Source organism: Hydractinia symbiolongicarpus, chromosome 4, assembly GCF_029227915.1.
Source record: "Hydractinia symbiolongicarpus strain clone_291-10 chromosome 4, HSymV2.1, whole genome shotgun sequence".
NCBI lineage: Eukaryota > Metazoa > Cnidaria > Hydrozoa > Anthoathecata > Hydractiniidae > Hydractinia > Hydractinia symbiolongicarpus.
The window spans coordinates 19,161,861-19,180,515 of NC_079878.1; the positions used below are offsets into that span (position 1 = coordinate 19,161,861).

At 32.3% G+C, this 18,655-nt stretch overlaps 1 protein-coding gene across 6 annotated transcripts in view; it reads left to right on the forward strand.

The window, feature by feature from the left end:
- Nucleotides 1-659: 659 nt before the first annotated feature.
- Nucleotides 660-18,655, forward strand: part of LOC130641651 (pleckstrin homology domain-containing family G member 5-like) — a 38,469-nt gene continuing 20,473 nt past the window's right edge. Inside the window, exons 1-5 of one of the 6 annotated variants that reach the window (XM_057448540.1) lie at nucleotides 660-798; nucleotides 1,654-1,693; nucleotides 13,481-13,554; nucleotides 15,676-15,878; nucleotides 16,105-16,201. In XM_057448540.1, coding sequence (XP_057304523.1) covers nucleotides 1,666-1,693; nucleotides 13,481-13,554; nucleotides 15,676-15,878; nucleotides 16,105-16,201 — 402 coding nt within the window. In that variant the 5' untranslated portion in view covers nucleotides 660-798; nucleotides 1,654-1,665. Of the gene's footprint in view, nucleotides 799-1,653; nucleotides 1,694-2,146; nucleotides 2,166-3,790; nucleotides 4,095-4,485; nucleotides 5,108-6,086; nucleotides 6,228-7,085; nucleotides 7,702-13,480; nucleotides 13,555-15,675; nucleotides 15,879-16,104; nucleotides 16,202-18,655 lie in introns of those variants that run through there. The other 5 variants (XM_057448541.1, XM_057448538.1, XM_057448535.1 and 2 more) reach the window with 5 other exon arrangements.

The window sequence follows — 18,655 nt, forward strand, 5'->3', positions numbered from 1 at the left end:
TATTTGAAATATAATACAAAATGTTAAATTTCACGCAGAGAAAATAGAATAATACATTTTATTTAAAACATCAAAGTATGTTTACCACACGTTCAGTGGAAATTTAATATGCTCTTATTTTTTAACCCCTGCCACAGATTCGGGTCTACTGAAGAGGCGCGAATGAGTTAATAGGTTACTTGTTTTTCTTTTTATTAGCATATGAATTATTGAAATCAGGCTCGCGTATGCTTAGCATTAATTACCAAAGATGATCAGCTTTTGCTAGGAAAATGCTTATTTCGTTACCATTCCAAACCCAATAACTAAAATAAAGAACAAAGTTTTTAACTGTTTTAACACAAACAACATGGGCTCTCAGTTATGCTTGTAATATGCTTATTTTTTCACTAACCCTGAGCCTAAATATGCCTTTAAACGTTATGCTTATAAAAAAAACATGTATCTGTTTTATCCCTCGTTTAAAAAGCGTAAGCGTTGGAAAGAATGAATATAGTGCTGGGAACCTTGTTGCCATGCAAACAATGTAAACATCACATGTTACCTTAACATAACGATCACATACGTCATTGCGAACATAAGAAGGCTCCACAACACCTGCGATTTCTTTTAATTTAAAAAAAAAACTAAGAAATAAAATATACAAATATTTTACGATATATAAGTTAGAAGAAGTAAACGTGGCGAGAGAATAAAGAAGAAATACGCTGAGTAAGCAAAACAGCGTGCAAACTGTGTCGTAAACACGATAAAGGAAGTATAACAGAAAATATTTTAGAAGTATTTATTATGACATAAGTAAGGATATTTTATATATGTAGTCTGCTGGAAATAAAGCAGCCGCGACGTTATTACAATTTTATATATGTAAACTCTGTCAGTAATTCGAACGACCCAAAATATATTCGAAATCAGAAAGAAATTAATATTTTTTGTTGTAGAGACAATTTTCATAAGTGATGGTTGACAATTTTCACGTTTTGAAAGTGAAGCGACCAAGTTAAGGAACCCCACCATGGTTTGGCAGCCGTAAAATTCTTTCAATTTAGGGCCTCAGAATGGCTAAAAAACTTAAAATAGTGTTCTGTCTAGAATAGAAAAAATAGCTTTTTCATGGTATTTTAATTATGTCTATAAGTGGCAACCTTTCCCCATGATTTTGTTGTTCCTTTCTAACAGAACCTACTTCAAAATACAGGAAAAGCATTTGTATTGCATATCTTACGCAATTTTTATCCAAAAGTTTAAATACATTACTAATTTTTCCCGTCCAAACTTGAATTTACAAATTAGAGTTAATACCCATAAGAAAATTGTGGAACTAAAATGTAAACTCGCAAAAATATAAAAACTTGAAAAACTGGACTTATCACTTAGTTTCCTTATAAAAATGAAAACGTAAATCAGGCTGAAGTTTCAAATTTTCCAGCCTGGAAAGAAGCAAGCGCTTAAAAAATAAGGTGACGCACTGCTTCGTTTTAACTTCGTGATTGATTGGTATGAAACCGCAGAAACGAGGTTGACTGACCAACTTGTGCTCACAATTTGTCTGAGGTCAAGGTGATCACTCTAGCTGTGGTTTAACCTCGAGAAACACAGCCTCGTGTTGAAAAACTGAGAGCGTGATGACAAAGCTTTTTTTATGATTTTTAGTTCGTTTGAGAAATGTTGGAATTAAGGAGCAGCGCATTAGGTAAGTACGCAATTTGTAGTTTATTTTATGCTATACAGCCTCTGATTTACAACTTCGTCCCCGGGGCTTATTAGGTTTTTGTATTGGAAAACAAAAAATAACCCCTGGTGACTAGGTTGTCATTTTTATTCATCATTTTTCTCATTATGATCAAATGTGGACGCAATCCCTGGTAACAAAGTTGCATATGTAAGAACTTAAGAGGGATGTACTAATTATATTGTTTGTGGGAGCCATTTTTCTATTTTTTTCTTCATAAAATATGCCCAATACTCGACCCGGTTCCGTCACAAGTAAAATTTTTACAACCTCTAGGCACGACGCTGCGACAATACATTTTGATTTGTGTAGATGCTTTCCACTTCAGTTTGCAATTGTTTGTAAAACGTCAAATATAGAGGCTGATACAAAGAATACTGGTTTGCTTTTACTGTCATCCACTGAGTGTACAATTTAAAAAGGTGTCATTTTGGTATGTAGAAACAAAAATCTGGTATATATGTGATATTAGGAAGGATCCTGGTGACTCGTTTTCACACTATTTTTATGTCGTTACAAAAATGCTACTCAGTGTCACGGCTACCACAGAAAACGTATAGCGTTGTGTTGGAAGAATCGTTCATCTTTTGCATGAGAGATTTTAAAAGTCCAACTTAGTCCGCCAGTTTTTGCAGTACCTTAGTCCTTCAGAAACTTTGAGTATCAGGTTGTCCTGAAGTCATTCGTAATACCATATAATTTATGAACAAAACGTCGCCAAGCGGCTTATCCGTTTTAATGACGTCAGCATTATACATTACGTGATAAGTTGTCATGTTTTTTAATAGTTTTTTCCAACAAATCACCCTTCGCTACAATGAAATAAACAACTGGAATAGTGAGGAAAATTTCTTCGGAAAAAACTAAACTTACAGCAAAATGGCTGTCAACTATAGTGCTAGGGTATTCAAACATTCTCTCCATTATAACGGGGTAGACCTACAGGAACGCCTTGATAATGGACGAATATGGTGGCCCGGGTAAGAAAGAACGCCTCGATAATGATCGAATATGATGGCCCGAGTCAAAAAGATTTTGAATTGTTAAACCGTTTACATTAACTAAGTTCGATCAAAAATGATTGACTAGAGACTCTGGAAATGAATTTGAAGTTGTTTACATATTTCTGAAAATTATTACCAGTCTACTTTTGCAGGGTAATTAATAATATTTCTCTTCTTTTTCCTTTTCTTTTAACACGTTCTCACGAAATAAAGTCCCCAACTGAGGACAAGGTTGTTTTGATCATTGCTTTGCAGCTTTGTCTTTTCGTGATACCATGTTGTTTTTCTTTAATAAAGAAATTAACGGTTAAGCCTTTAAAAATCAATTAGACGCCCATTTGTCAACACAAGTTGTATTCTGAACATGGGTATAAAATTAAAATGTCAAACCACATATAGTGTTATGAAGTGAAAGCAACACAATGAAATACTACAACATATCAAAAACCCAAGAAACCCTGGAGACGAGAGTGTTGGATATATCACTAATTTGTTTTACTACTCACCTGCTGTCCAAATAAACGCTATGTGCGGTAGTTTACAGTCCTGCCCTGTGAGGTAGTTTACAGCCCTGCACAAGCATTGGTGTGCGCTGTAAATTTTATTCGACAGCATTTCGCTTTACGCACACTCAACCAGTTATCTCACATACATAAAATACTAGATGTTTTTTTTTTTTTTAGTCCATCACTTTTGATGAATTGTCGCGTTGTTAGCGAATAAATTTTGCACTGATTTAATTAATGAAGACCCACGTGTCTGATGGCTATGACGCACTTTAAACCACGAAATAAAACTTTAATCGCGACCTGTTATCGTGTCTTTGTTCAATCTTATTCTTTTTTTGGACTTCTTGTAAAAATATTAAAGCTAAGTGAACAAAATTTACTCCGCATCTTTTGCCATATTATTTGCATAAAATTAAATTCATTAGTTATATTTTTTTCAACAAAAGAATACGGCTGTACTCTCTTGAGTATTTCTAAATGATTTTCCTGCACGAAATTAACTTGAATAGTAAGTACAGATGATTTAATAACAGAATACAATTTTTTACACCCGCCTGAATGAAAGAGTGTTAAATAAGATGTGAAAGTTTAAAAAGAACATCCTGTAAAGATTTATATGACAAAATATATTTCAACTGAGTGATCTATATAAGTGAGGAAAGTTACTAATGGTTTATGCGAGGCTGAAAGAAAGTACAAAAAGTTATTCTGCTACTTTTAAAGTTACAAAATGTAAAAACATAAATAAGAGAAATAAAATTTTAAAGAAAATTGGTTCAAGTCTGATGAAGAAATCAAGTTTGTTTGAAACCGCAGTTATGCACAAAAAAACGGCAATGGCAACAATAGGTAAAGATTACTTCTTAACATGCAACACAGTCATTTATTAAAAGCCCATCACGTGGTCACGTGGTCACGTGTTGTTGTCAATTTCCGCTTTCAGATTGTTACAAACCTACCTTTTGTTTCCTTCTAACATTATCGAGTCACTAGTACGAAGAAGTTAATAGTGATATGCGACAAAGTAGCATATCAATATTAAGTGTATATTTTAAAATTTAAATGTAGACAACAAAATCAACACAAACAGGAATTTAACAGAGTAATACCGCTGCGATAAGGATAAAACTTTCCTTTGGAACATAACTAAAGATGAATGCATTTATTAATTAAATTGAACGATATTTATTTAACACTATATGTGGTTTTGCTCCGGCGTAGTTGCCTACACAAGAAACAGTGAAAAATTTCCTTCTGCACATGTGAACAACAAAAATATTCTATCACATAGGTTGACAATATTGTTGTGCTTTCTTTGTCTTAGGTGTTGATATAAGACATACACGTGTTTTGAATGTAAACAAATCACTTCGCAGTTCTATTAAAAGGCAGGAATTTACAGCATTTTGTTCAACCTTGAAAGTTAACATTTACAGAGAAGAAGAAATGTAAAAGTTGAACTAGTTTTAAATTTTAATGTCTATTTCAAACTTCGTTGCGAATTGGCGAATTGGCATTGCATGAGCAAATAAGAAAGTCGATAGATATGATTGTGTCTAATCGTAATCTTGACGATGTCATTCTATTTGAAGAATGCATACATCAAAGCATAGACGATTCAATTATTTACATGGAAACGATAGATAAACGAAAAGTTAAGAAATACAATAAAAGAAAGCTAAGTACACCGATATTTAGTAATGTTGTTAAAACTTGTGTTTACAATCCGAAAGTGAGCGTCAATGTGGACTATTTGACGGAATTAAAACACGACAATCAATCTGCTATGTCGGGTGAAAGTAAAACTCGTCGTAAAAAAAGATTCACGCGCACTCAATCCCTACCAAACTTTAATGTACATGGTAAGAAAAGTTTTAATTTTTTCTCGTTATTTTAAGATGAAAAATCTCGCATAGACTTTTAATGGTTTTTTTGAATCGTCATCTAGATTAAACCAATAATAAACCAAATTGTCGAATCATGGAAGTGCATGGAAAAATATAAATACTAAAACCAAGTCGAAGCCTGTTAAGAGTTCAAAAATAGCTAGCATTTTGTAAGTTTTTTCAGGATATAGGTGAAATTTTTCCTATTTAAATTGCTAGGGATTCAACTATACTTAGAAATAATTTTAAATTTAATGTGCTTCTGAAGGACGCTGAAAACTTCAGCGGGTACGTTTCTTTCTTTATTCACTTTTCACTCGTGTTTTTTTACTAAGATCAATTATGAAATGTTATGAAATTTTTTACCAGACGGAGTGATGTAATAACTGTGAGAATTTTAAAAATAAATTCGTGTTTAATTTGTAAACTCGATTGAAACAGGATACGATGTACGTCGTTGTCACAACTTTTGGCAAAGTTTTGTATTGAGAATAAAAAAAACATTTCGACTAAAATAGGAACTCTATTATTTGTGTACATATACGCGACACCCACCGAAAAAAAGGCCATAACGGGCGAAACCCTTAAGAACAATAAAAAATAAAATGCAAAAAATAAAATACATTAAAATAAAATACAAAAAACGCCTCAAGGATTATTCCGAAGTTGGGGATAGTGCACTTTGATTGACAGATGTTTCCGTTGGTTTAATAAACTCGATGACCCCAGTTTTTACCGCAATATCACAGTCCTTTTTGGATGTCAAATTTCACCCAAGCTGATTGTTTTTTATTGCTTTAGCTTGAGGGTGTTTTCCTGTTCATTCCAGCAACGATTTTTTAACGAATTTAGTTCTTGTCCGTTTTTATTTTGGCATCTGCCATGATTAGATATTCAATTGCCGTAAGGATGATAGAAAAATGTGCAATAAATACAAGCATTAAACTTAAATATTCAGGGGGTACCCAGTCTCATTTGCATTAAATTTTATCCATCCTTTGGGGACTTACTCTGGGGCGCAACTGTTTAAGCAAGACATAACAAATATAATTGTGAGCGCAATGAATGATGGCGGATAGTGGTGACCTGAAAAAAGGCAAGAATTCCTTGATTTCTTTTAATATTTTTTGAGTAAACTGTAAAAGGATATTTTTTTGGAGAAAGGGGGAGAGGAGGGGAGGGAAGGTGCGGATCTATGAAGATTTATTTTTGATACGATATTGCTTTCCTGTGTGACCGTTAACTTTACACCACGGATTTAAAAGAGGATATTATTTTTTTGTTGCCTAAAAGTAAACAGATTTACCATTTTTGACATCTTATTGTTTCTCTAGCTGTGACCGTTATGTTTATGCTAGTTTGAGTGGGATCCTTAGCACAATGTTAAGCTCTTCTGGCATTTGATTGACATGTTTTTAAAGATAGTCTAGCTAGCCAGTCAGGGAAATCCTCTTAATTAAGCTGTATAGCTTAATTTGGAGATCTCCTAAATAAGCTGTATCATACAGCTTAATTAGGTGACATCATCTAAATTAGGAGGTAGAAAAAGTTTTTCCCCGATTTCTCGTAAAATGTAAATTTTGGCAGAATCACCACTTAATTAAGATGATTTCCCTGACTGCTAGCTAGCTAGCTAGATAACCTGGCCTATACACTCAATCATAGTGCCGTGTTTTTCCTGCGTGCGCAGAAATGGAGGTAACTTTTCCACTTGTTTGTTTACATTTTTACCTCCATTTCTGCATGCGCATCGGGAATTACGTAATCACTTAGATGTGTGCGCAAGTAAATATCGGGATTGGGATTCCATTATTATTACACTATACTTACATATTTGTTTAGTAATGCAGGTTTAAACTTAAATTAGCAGCTAAAAGCTAATGTGGACCTACAACAAAATAATAAAAATTAACTAAAAAACAGGAGGACTTTGTGAGAAGGAAAGTGTGAACCTGTTTTTTGAAGCTTCTCTTGTTTGATGATTGTGGTAGTTTTTTGCCAAAAGGAATTTTGAATGCATGTAATCAGGAACAATGTGATTCATGGATTTGAAAACTAATATGGCATCGTTTTTGATGAGTAAATTATTCAGTGAATATTCCCTTGTGGCGCCGTAGATTAGTGGTTATAGCTCTCGTACTCTGTGCGGGAGACCGGGGTTCGATTCCTCTTGACGGCGATTCAACATGGGCGAGTGAATGTTACCATAGCCCCGGGTTAACCCAAGCCATGTGAGGGAAATTGGGAAGATGGCACACTGTGTGGACCGTTGGATGTTGCCGGGAGTTGTCTAGTAGAGCGCGGGCTCTAATTGGGTCTGCGTAGCTCAAAATGAGCATTAAATACTCTAGGACTCTCCATCTACGCCATGGCCCCTCCTGGAAATAATAGACAGGGTATATCCCTCGATATTTGTGAGGCTAGCCATGTAAAATATGCACATCTATCTATCTATCTCTCTTTCCCAAGAAAGGTACGGACACATTTTAATCGTTTTTTTAGTTTTCCCAATCTACCTTGGGTGGCACAAGACCATGCCGAGGAGCAGTATTTGAAATACGGCATGACAAGTACATTAATTAAAAGTTTTTTTGTGTGAGGTGTTAACAAGATGCAATGGTTCTTATTTTAAAATATTTAATTAGTATTTTTCTATTTATGTCATTAATGTGCTCTTCCCATTGCATTTTTTGGTCAAATGTTACCCCGAGATATTTAACTTTTTCTCTCCTCTTTAAAGAAATAGCCATATAGTTGATAGTTTTGTTCTCAACTTTTTTAACTGGCTGTGGTTGCTGAAAAAGATTGTTTCACTTTTGTCCGTATTAATAGTCATTTTGTTATTATTCAGGCAGAGGTCAACTTGTGAAAGTTTTAACTCGACTTGCGAGGCAATGGTATCCAAGTTTTTATGGGATGAAATAATTATTGTACCATCTGCATTAGATGGTGGTAGTTTGAATTGATGACAGATTTGTCATCAATATACAAAAGTCTGAGTAGGGGGCCCAACACAGATCCCTGCAGCACTCCAAAAGCGTCTTCATGAAGCAGATCTGATCTTGTGTCGTTTACAAGCAGTCAGTTGCATTCGGCCCATTAAGTAGGATTTGAACCAGTCAAAGGCAGCATCTCTGATGCCAAAACACCATAGGTTTTTTAACAAAATTTTATGATTAACAGTGCCAAAAGCTTTTTAAGATCAATGAGCATAGCACAATTAGTAGGATCTGTTTTATTGCCACTTTTAAAAATAGGCAAGACCTTTTTAGTCTTGCAACATTTAGGTACATAACCAGTAAATAAATATTTGTTAAAAAGACTTGATAAATAAATACTTAAAACTGACGAACCTGCTTTTAGCAGTCGTAAATCAATTCCATCCAAGCCTGTAGCTTTATTAAGTTTTAGTGAATTAAAAATTATTCTTTCAACACATTTGGTCTCAATAGGAGCCCACCGAAAATCGTGTCTGCTAACAAGTGGATTAACATTAGTAGTGCTAGAACAAAATTTTGAGGCTAGTTTGGCACCGACACTGACAAAAAATGAATTGAATGTGTTTGAAATTTCTTTTGAGTGAGATGTTTCTGTACCATCGTTTTGGACTACTCGTTTTATTGAGGTAGTATTGCCGGACTTATCAGGAACAGTTCTTTTTAGGATTTTCCAAAGTTGTTTTGGCCGTTTTTGAAAGTCCTGTGAAACGTCATTATAGTACTGTTTTTGAGTCAATTTTTGAGACCTATTACCTTGTTCCTTTTTTGTTTGAAAGCTTTCCGTTTTAAAGAAGTCTCTTTCTTCAATCGCTATTATTAATTCATCAGTGACCCATGCCTCAACACGGCCGGAAAATCTATGTGTTTTGAAAGGGGCATGTTTGTCAGCCACTGTTTTAACATTTTTATTCAGTTTCTCACATGCTTCATCAAGGTCATCATAATTATTAAAATATGACCAGTCTAAATTCCTAAGGTCATTTAAAAAAGCCTCTTCACTAAAGTTCTTGTAGCTATGAACCTTGATAGTTTTAGGTTCAAATTTTGGCCTTTTGAATTTTCTGATCACATTAACTAAATTGTGATCACTGATGCCTAAATCCATCACACTAGTTTTAGAAATACAAGAACTGTTAGAAAGAATCAAGTCAATAAGAGTGCTACTATTTTCTGTAACACGGGTTGGCATCGTAATATGTTGTTTTAGCAAAAATGTGGAGCATAATTCCTTCATTTTGAAGGAAATAGCATATTTGAAAGCATGTAACAGTTAAAATCTTCCAAGATAAAAACTTCTTTTACTTTTGGGAGTTTATTAAACATTGTTTAAAATGAGTACACAGGTTTTCAGTACTCTGCAAATAACTACCTTCGGGTGTCCTGTAAACCCCCAATACACGTAAATAGGTTTAGTTTTTTTCAGGCACACTTTCACCCATAGTGATTCAAAATTTTTGCAGTAAAGTGGCTATCCAAGTTTTAATTTACAAAAATCAAAACACCCCCACCTCGTCTATTCCAATCATTCCTATAACAAACAATTTTAATGTCATTGTCAGTGATGGTGTCAACAATTTTGGTTTCACAAATGGAGAATACATCAACTTTTATTGGATGTAGCAGAAATTTAACGTATAGTTTAGATTGGATGACAGACCATTAATGTTGGGTCATTTTTTTTCTCATTGCCTCAAGATCAAAGTTTTCATCAATAGTAATATTGATTTTGTCTGGGATTCCGTTGCCAAATGGCTCCTCATTAGCAAAGGGCAAATTACGAGAAATACAGGGACTGCACACAAAAAACAGTTTATCTTCAGCAGTCTTCATAAAATTGTTGATATATTTATATTAGAAATACGCTTACATTTTTTATGGGCCCATAATCCATACTCGTCACATGCTTTGTGTGTTTTTGCCACAGGTTTTAAGCATGAATAACAGAGATACCCAACAGGACCTTGGTTGAGGCACATGTCCCCTGACAAGAGGATTAAAAAATAGAAATAGTGGATTGGCTTAAGTTTTTATAGAGCAATTAATTTTAATTGGAGAGTGAGCTGGCTTTCAAAAACTTTATTGCAGGCACCAAGTAAAGAGATAGAAAAGAAACTCCTATCTAGTCGACTTATTTTGCTGTTGTTGGGTGAGCTACTTTTGAAGGAAGTTTTTTGTATTACTCAAAAATACAACGAAAGCAAAAATCAGTTTTAGCGTAAATGTGGGGTTTCCTACCCGAGTAAAGTTATTTTAAGTTGTATGGATATCATTCTATGATTATGTTCTCTTCCAAAACTATTTTAAAGCATTTGAGACAAGACCATTTCCTTATAATGTTACAAAGCAGGAGCAGTAGGAACCCACAGCAAAACTACCATATTAGATGATAGATGGATAAAAAACTGACTGGGATAAAAATAATTTATTAACAAATTTAAAAACTTACAAGACAACAATTTAAAGAAATGAAAAAGATATGAATGAAGTAAAGAAGGCAGTACAATATATAATAAATCAAAAAGGACTTAGCTGTCAAAGCAAGAGCTCTTCAAGCTTTAGTCTTCTTTCTTCTTTCTTTGACTTAGCGTGCCAAGACCGGAGCGTTTTTGGATACCTCCAACCTCAACGAGAGCTAAGCGCGTTGGGCCTAATGCAAACGACTAGTTAACAAATAAAGAGAACTAGTTCTGGGCTATTGCATGACATAAAAATAATAATAATAATAATAATAATAATAATAATAATAATAATAATAATAATAATAAATAATATAATGGAACATATGAATTTAAAAATATAGCTATGAAAATAGTTTGGAAGTGTTGCTAAACAATAGTCAAATAAAAAGAGAATCTCTTTGATACTGAATATATTATATTAGAAAGAATAGCTGTTATTGTTGTTACTATATGTCATTTAAGAATTGATTTAAATTCAGAATAGCTGTCGCTCTCTTTTGTTTATCAGACATTGCATTTCATATTTTTTGTGCTCTTAAACTAAATTTGTGTCTATCCAACAAAGTTTTAACATGCAATATTTTAAATTGATGTTTGTGTCTCAATGTTTTACTTGGTACTTTCTTCACATGAAATCTAAGGGAATGTTTTCATCAATCTTGTTGTACATTGCATACGGTGCATCAAACACAATAAGCGACTTTTGCACAGGTAATATGCCATCTCGTTGACTGAAGAAACTAGTTGAAAGATTATTTGGCTGGCCACAGATAACAAGAGCAGCTTCAGCATGCACTTTATCAAGTTTTTCTAGCACTTTTGGAGAGCAATTTTCCCAAACAAAAATGTTATAACTGACAGACAGTATTACTGCTTTCTAATAGAAATTTGAAAGTGTTGCTCTGTCTAAAAATAGCATCTGCTTTAACTGTTTAACTTTACGGCTAAAATTTATCTCTTACAAGTGTGATTTGGTTGCTCCAATTCAGTCTATTGTTATTACACCCAACACTTTATGATTACTCATAATTTGCTATTGTTAGTTCTCCATATGGATTTGTTTCAATATGGAGTTTCTTTCAATAATATCACTATTTTGGGTTTTCCTGGATGAATAATCATTACGCTTAGTTTGGCCAAACTATTTAATTTATTTGATAATCTTTGTATATTGTCCAGTAAGATATCCGTATGATAAAAAAAACAATATCCTAAATAGTATCATCAGCAAACATTTCAATGGAATCACCTTAAGATGAGTCTGGGAGGTTGTTAGCATGAAAGCTATAAAACCTTAGTCCTAATAATGAACCTTGTGTACTCTTTGGTCAACAGGACAAAGGCTCCAATTACTACCAATACAGTTATGAATTGAGTATGGTCACAAAAGTCATCTTCGCACCAATTTAGCAAGTTGCCAGTCACATCAATAACTTGCAATTTATGTAATACGCTAAAGTTTTTTTTAAAATCGATTAGCATAACTCCCACCATTACATCGTCTCTAATAAGGTCATGCCAATGTTTGGTTATATTCAACAAATGCATTTCTGAAGAGTGTCCTTTTTTGAAACCACATTGATGTGCTTGTTACTATAAACCAGCTTGTCAAGAATTAATGGCACGCTCCAAAAAATTTCCAGGTAAACAAAGAAGAAATATGGGTTGGTTGTTTTTTCACACTTAGGTTCAATTTCTTTTTTATGCTGTTGAATGTAAACTGCAGACACCATATACTAAACCCTTTCATTTATTGACATTTGCAATGCAGTTGTTTTTAGCGCTCAAATTCCTTGACCTCTGTCATGCAGACTTTACACCCTCTGAAGAACAATCCATGTCTACAAAAATTTAAAATGAGGATATTAAATCTGAGTTTTTTTGTTAAAGATAGTTCTGCAGAAGTTAATCAGGTGAAAATAATGACAATAAGAGTATTATTAATAGTGAATGGGCATATAAAGAAGAAAGTTCCGTGTCAGCAACTGATCAGGTAGAGCTCTTGTGAAATTGAAATAATCTTTTCCATTGCAATATATTTTGTGAAAATCAATTTTCAAGTGGAATGTAGCTAGCCCTTCACTTAGTGCATAAATCAGTTTTATATTTTGCTGGTATTTTCTTATGAATTAAAGTGTATCCAAAAGACCTTTTATGGGGATAATCTTTAGCAGTTATACCATGTGATTAAAAAATGCTGACAGCTGTATTTTGATATATGCTGCACTAATGATTTTGTTACACCTTGTTTAAAATATATATACAGGTGAATTTTAGGTTTTATTGTTACTATAAAATTAAGTGTGTTGGTTTCAACTTGATTTTTATGATTTCTTTTTTCACTACTAAACATTTAGACAGGGAAGCAATGAAAAAGATTAATGATAAAAAGATTTATATAATGTTGGCAATGGTCTGTCTAATATATACAATTTTGTTTGAAATTTGTTAACCTGTTCTTCATATTGTAGAGCTTGAATTGCTGATTAAAATAAGATATATTATAATGTGTTTTCGACAATATACGTTACAGGATGAAGATAATAGCCTGACCTTGAAATAATAGGAGGTTACTCTCAAAATTAGAAGAGTGGGGATATTAATAATAAGAGGGGAGGGATGTTTTAAAAATAGGGTTTTTTCGACCCCTCTACCAACTATTTAATCAATTTCTATTTTTGCACAAAGGACTGAAAACACAACACAAAAAGTTTCTTCCCGTGAAGTATGTGTATGATGTGCCAGACTTCACATATACTGTAATGGGTGGTAGTATTTATGTACTTGTTTTGTTGATAACCTTTTATCAATTTTATTAGGTTAATAGCTCACAAGTTTAAAAATCTGTTGCATTAGATGCACTTTTTTGTATCAAAGTTTTTCATTTTTAGAAGATGATATTAAACAGTGCCAAGGAAGTGCATGTAAAGAGCTGCCAATGTCACAACGCCAGCATGCCACAAAGGTATGTTAAATTTAAGAGGTTTGGTTATAAAGTTTTTACCTTGTACGTGGTCATAATGCACCAAATGTAAAATTATCCACATGGGTAGTAAAATTTAAAAAGATTTGTAGAAAGTTTAAATTATCTTTTAACAGAATTTATACAGAAATTAGATGGTCATTTCGCTTTTGTTTTTTTTTAATAATTATTTGATTTCTTGATCAAATCTAATTATTTCTAGATTAGAAACTTTCTTGCTGGTGTTTTTTAACAATGCTTTATGGCAGGTAGCAAACAAAACTGCTTTTTTATTTATGTATTTTGAAACTAAAATAGTTGACTTGTGTTTAGCAAAGATTGTAATAATGAAACAGAAATAGAAAAAAATGCAACCACACACCACTGCACACCACAAAATTTCTTGACATGCAAAAATCGTACGCCAAAATATTCTGAAATTAGTTATTATGCATGAACAACAGAACAGCATCTTTTTTCTTTATGATTAGACCTGAATAGTTGTTGGCCCATCATTGATACTATACATTACATTTTGTGTTTCTGCAGCATGACATTTTTCTTGTGCGCAAACAGACAGACAATGGCTATTATTATAGAGGCAGTGATTTCCTTTTTTGTTTTATAAATTCTATTAGCAAGTCCCTAATTTTCACAAAATTTCACAAATTCACAAAAGGTGATGCAATATGCATGCATTGAAGGATGTGGTAAAAAATTTTAACAGTTAACACATAATGTATAGTAACACTGTTCAGTATGCCTTCAACCTGTTCTAAGCAAAAAGCTTTTCAGAATACAAAAGGTAATGGCTCATTTTCTAAGACGACATAAAAACACCAGGTTTTTAAAATATATATGTGATCCTGTAGTTTATTTCAATTAGCTTTAACAGAGCAAAATATTGGTTTAGCATATATTTTTGGATTACCCATTCTACGTACCAATTAAATAAGTCGTTTCAGCAGGAATTTCTGGCACTGATTTGTTGGAGACTAGTTAGATAACAGGTTAAAAAAAAAAATTAACTATAAAGATTAAATCCATGTCATAATTTTCCTGAGGCAACAAAAGGGTAAACAAAATGCCACTTACACATATAGAGATATGTACATGTTAAATTTTGATGATTATGGTGGCTATCAACAAAAAAATGGGTAGATTCTGCAGACTTTCAAACCAAAATGCTATATTTATAGGAATTAAAGAAAGCAATTTCAAGCAAAGCTTTGTATTACACTTTGAAGCTTCTTTCACATACCAGAAGGATTTTCTTGTCTTTTGTTTGAGAAAAATGTATTTAATAACATTTGGACTTGAAATATCACGTAACAATGCAAAAGATGTTAATTTTCATTTTACAAGTTCATAAGATACCTGTGTTTTTATAATTCTGTACCTGAACGAAAATAATAAGTTAAATTATTCGGTAGTTTGCTCACTCTTATCAATGTATCTGTATTTTATTCTAATAAGCTTAGTAAAGGAAAAAAAGAAGTAGGACAATTTTGTACTCAATCACAGGACTAAGTTTAATGTCACCATAGCAACCATGTTTCACACTACTACATCTTTTCTTTTCTTTCTTTATATTGTGACAAAATGAATAATTTAACAATTAGGAAGACAATTGGTTATGATATTATTAGCTTTTTATTTCTTTTTGTAATTAAGGTTTTAAGAAAATATTCTTTGTGTGTAAAAGATGTTATAATGTATAAATAAAAGTAAGTTTTAAATTTAATTTTATGATTAGTAAAGCATAACACACAAAAAGTTGTTGTTGGCTTACTGATAAGGCTTATAAGATAATACATGCAGTTCCAGCATTTGTTGTTAAATTTGTACGATTTAGTGAAAAATATTGAATTTATATCATAAAAACTGTTCAGAATACCTGTTTTTAATTCCAGTGAATAATTATAGTTACCAAATTAAGTCTACTTTCTGCAATATCTCCTGAAAATGTGTTATAATATTATATGCATGTAAAATTAACTTTTTGCTCTGACGTTTTGAAAATTATGAAGACAAAGTAAAAAATTGGTTCCAACTGGTTTTAGTTAGCAAGCCAAATGCTGATCTATACAAAACAGTCTACATATTTTTTGTTTTTCTATGTAGGTTTGCCATCATTCTGCATGCCAGGAACAAAATGAAATGAATCCAGTTATGTTGTGTTCTTCCTGTGACAGTCGGGATCACCCTGGCAACCTTTCATCTCATTTACGATTTGATGTTCAAGTAAACTTACAGAGAAAAGGATCAGTGCGCTCTATCAACTCTGATTCTGGCACAGAAGAAGATACTGACCCAGCCTATCGTTTGTACGTAATCACTTTTTAACCATTTTTCTGTGTAACACATCAATATACTAACAAACCTACAAGGTTATGAAATAAGGATTGAGTATAGGTCATATAAAATAAGGATTAAATATAGGTCTTAAAATCTTTTGTGGTTTAAGGCAGCTTAAGTATTTTGATAATTTTAAATAATTTATTCAAACCATGATTGATTTACCTGTTACTTATCTTCCTTTTTTTATTGTAGTGATAAAAAAAATAGAACATATAGTTCTGCGAGACGATTCTTTAATATTTCTGCTGCAAAAAATCGTGGAAAACTGAAAAAGATTAATTCATTTGAGGTATGTTTTTTAGCATGTGTTTTTGTCCTCCTTTTTATTTTTTAAGTTTTTATAATCATGATTAGAATAATGATATCCACACAAGTAATTAAACATAATCATAATCAATAAAAAATAAAAGTAAAACTTTATATATATAATTTATTTATATACTTTTTTTTTATTTAAGATTATTGGACCAGCTTATTCTGTAAAATAAATATAAAAACGTATGACTGTTTTAGCTACACCAGTGTAACAACAATCTGTTGCTTGTGTTTTAACCCTATTCAAGTTGGGACGTTTAAAGACATTACATTTAGTGTAGATATCAACTTGTTCTCGATATCTTGGCAACCACTTGACCTAAGCAAATCAAATGATTTTGTACAGTGTTGAAACAGAAAAGAAAATGACAATCTACAACTGCCAAAGAAAGTTAATGGTTTAAAAAAGTATTTTTTGTTGAAAACTGTATGTTTTACATAAAATACAACTTATTATAACTTCATTAAAAATGTAAATAGTGACTTGAAACCTGGTGTGATGTGTTTTTAAAATGGTTTGATCCAGATTGAAATAAGTCACATAAGGTCTAAATAAAATGTGTATCATTGTTGTTTGTTAACCGTCTATGTTTTTCTAGCGGGCAATACAGGTTTTTAGGCATTCTGATTGGCTTAACGCTCTTGACGACGGGCCGATGTTTTGCGGTATTGCCTGTCATCAAGAAAAATGGTAGCTTAAAATGTAAACAAGCACGAAAAACAAGTTTTAAGAAGCATTGGAAATGATTATATATCTAACTCCTAACATGCATTTATCGATTAAAACATTTTCATAGGATAAACAGAACAACAATGTCAAGTTTAACAGTTAAAATAACCAGATTCAGCAACTTTTCGTGTGGATGCTTCTTCAACATGGCTAGTTAACTGGCTACATTGTCCATAAAAAACGATGCTGATATCCAGTTTTATCAAAAATACTAAATACAGGGCGACGAAATCATAACAAATACGTCTCCTCTCATTTTCAGATTCGTTCCTTTAGCTTTGTGGTTACAGAGTCAACATAAAGCTCGTTGAAGCCTATGTTTTTCTTGGCTACCTAGCTAGTTAAAAAATTTACTTTAATATTTGTTGTAACTATATTTTAGCTCCGCATTTATCTTTTCACGTTATTCTGTACGTGTCGAACATCGTAATGTTTTGTTTACAAAGTTTTATTCTTTAGGGGCTTTCGAATTCTAAATAGAATTTTGTTTTTAGACAGGACTGTTTCGAATTTTGAGCTCGAGTGTTAACAAAAGTAGTGCTAGTGAATTATATTATAAGAACACTAAACTAAAATTCCTTTTTTTAATTTTTATCTAACTTAGACGGTTAACAGATACAATAATAACTGATCACCCGGTGCTGTACCGAAAATATCGCCCTCAGTCATTGCACTGCCCTCAGGCACTTAGACCCCGGCGATATTTTGCAGTACAGCCCGGGGTAATCGGTTATTATTGTATTAATAACGAATTTTCTTATTTGTTAATATTATTTGGAATATAAAAAAAACCAATTCAAGAAATCCCGCCTCCCCGCCTATCTCACAAAAAGCCATCATATTTTTAAATTCTGTTGCAGAAACTGTAAAAAAGTCACCAAATTTCAGTTCAAATTTTCAACATGCAACAAACTATGGATTGTGTTTTAATGTAATCTGCAGTGACGATAGTTATCTTTTGAAAAAATGCTTAAAGTGAGTGATACACAATACATTCTGTAGAATCTAATTTTTGGATTAGTCTTTTCAAAATTGTATTTAAAGTTTGCAACCAATCACACTCTTCAAAAATTTGAAAATTTTTTGAATTGGTGTTAAATAAAATGGATTGTGTATCTCCTAATTAATTTTGAATGCGAAGTTCGGCATTGAAAAATTAATTCTTGTAATGCTCCCTTAAAAGGGTGCTCCACTGAATGTGTGGCAAACATGCCCTAATGTTTTAAAAAATTTTCTCTGGAACAATGGAACTACATCATCATATTGTTATACAAAATTATACAAAAAACTGCCATAACACATATTTTGATATTTTTTTTCAGATATCTTGATTGGATCTTTATGAAATTTTTCTACACTTTAAACAGGAACACACATTAATTTCTGAAAAAGACTGGTTCATTCAGTCCAAAAAGACCTTAAGTAAAACATTTTAACAATTTTAAATAAGCTTATAATTTATAATCTGACGAGGATTAAGTTATAACTGTCTATGCAAATTATCCTAGAAATCACACTTATCAGTGAATTAAAAGTTTGGAAAAGTGTGTTGACAGTGAAGTTTAAAACAGTATGTAGCCTAAAGGTAACCACTATTACAAGCAAAATACATTATTATTATAATTGCATCAATAATTTTGTGTTATATTCTGTTGTTGTTTTATTTTATTTTTTGAGTGAGATGCATAAAATTTAAAT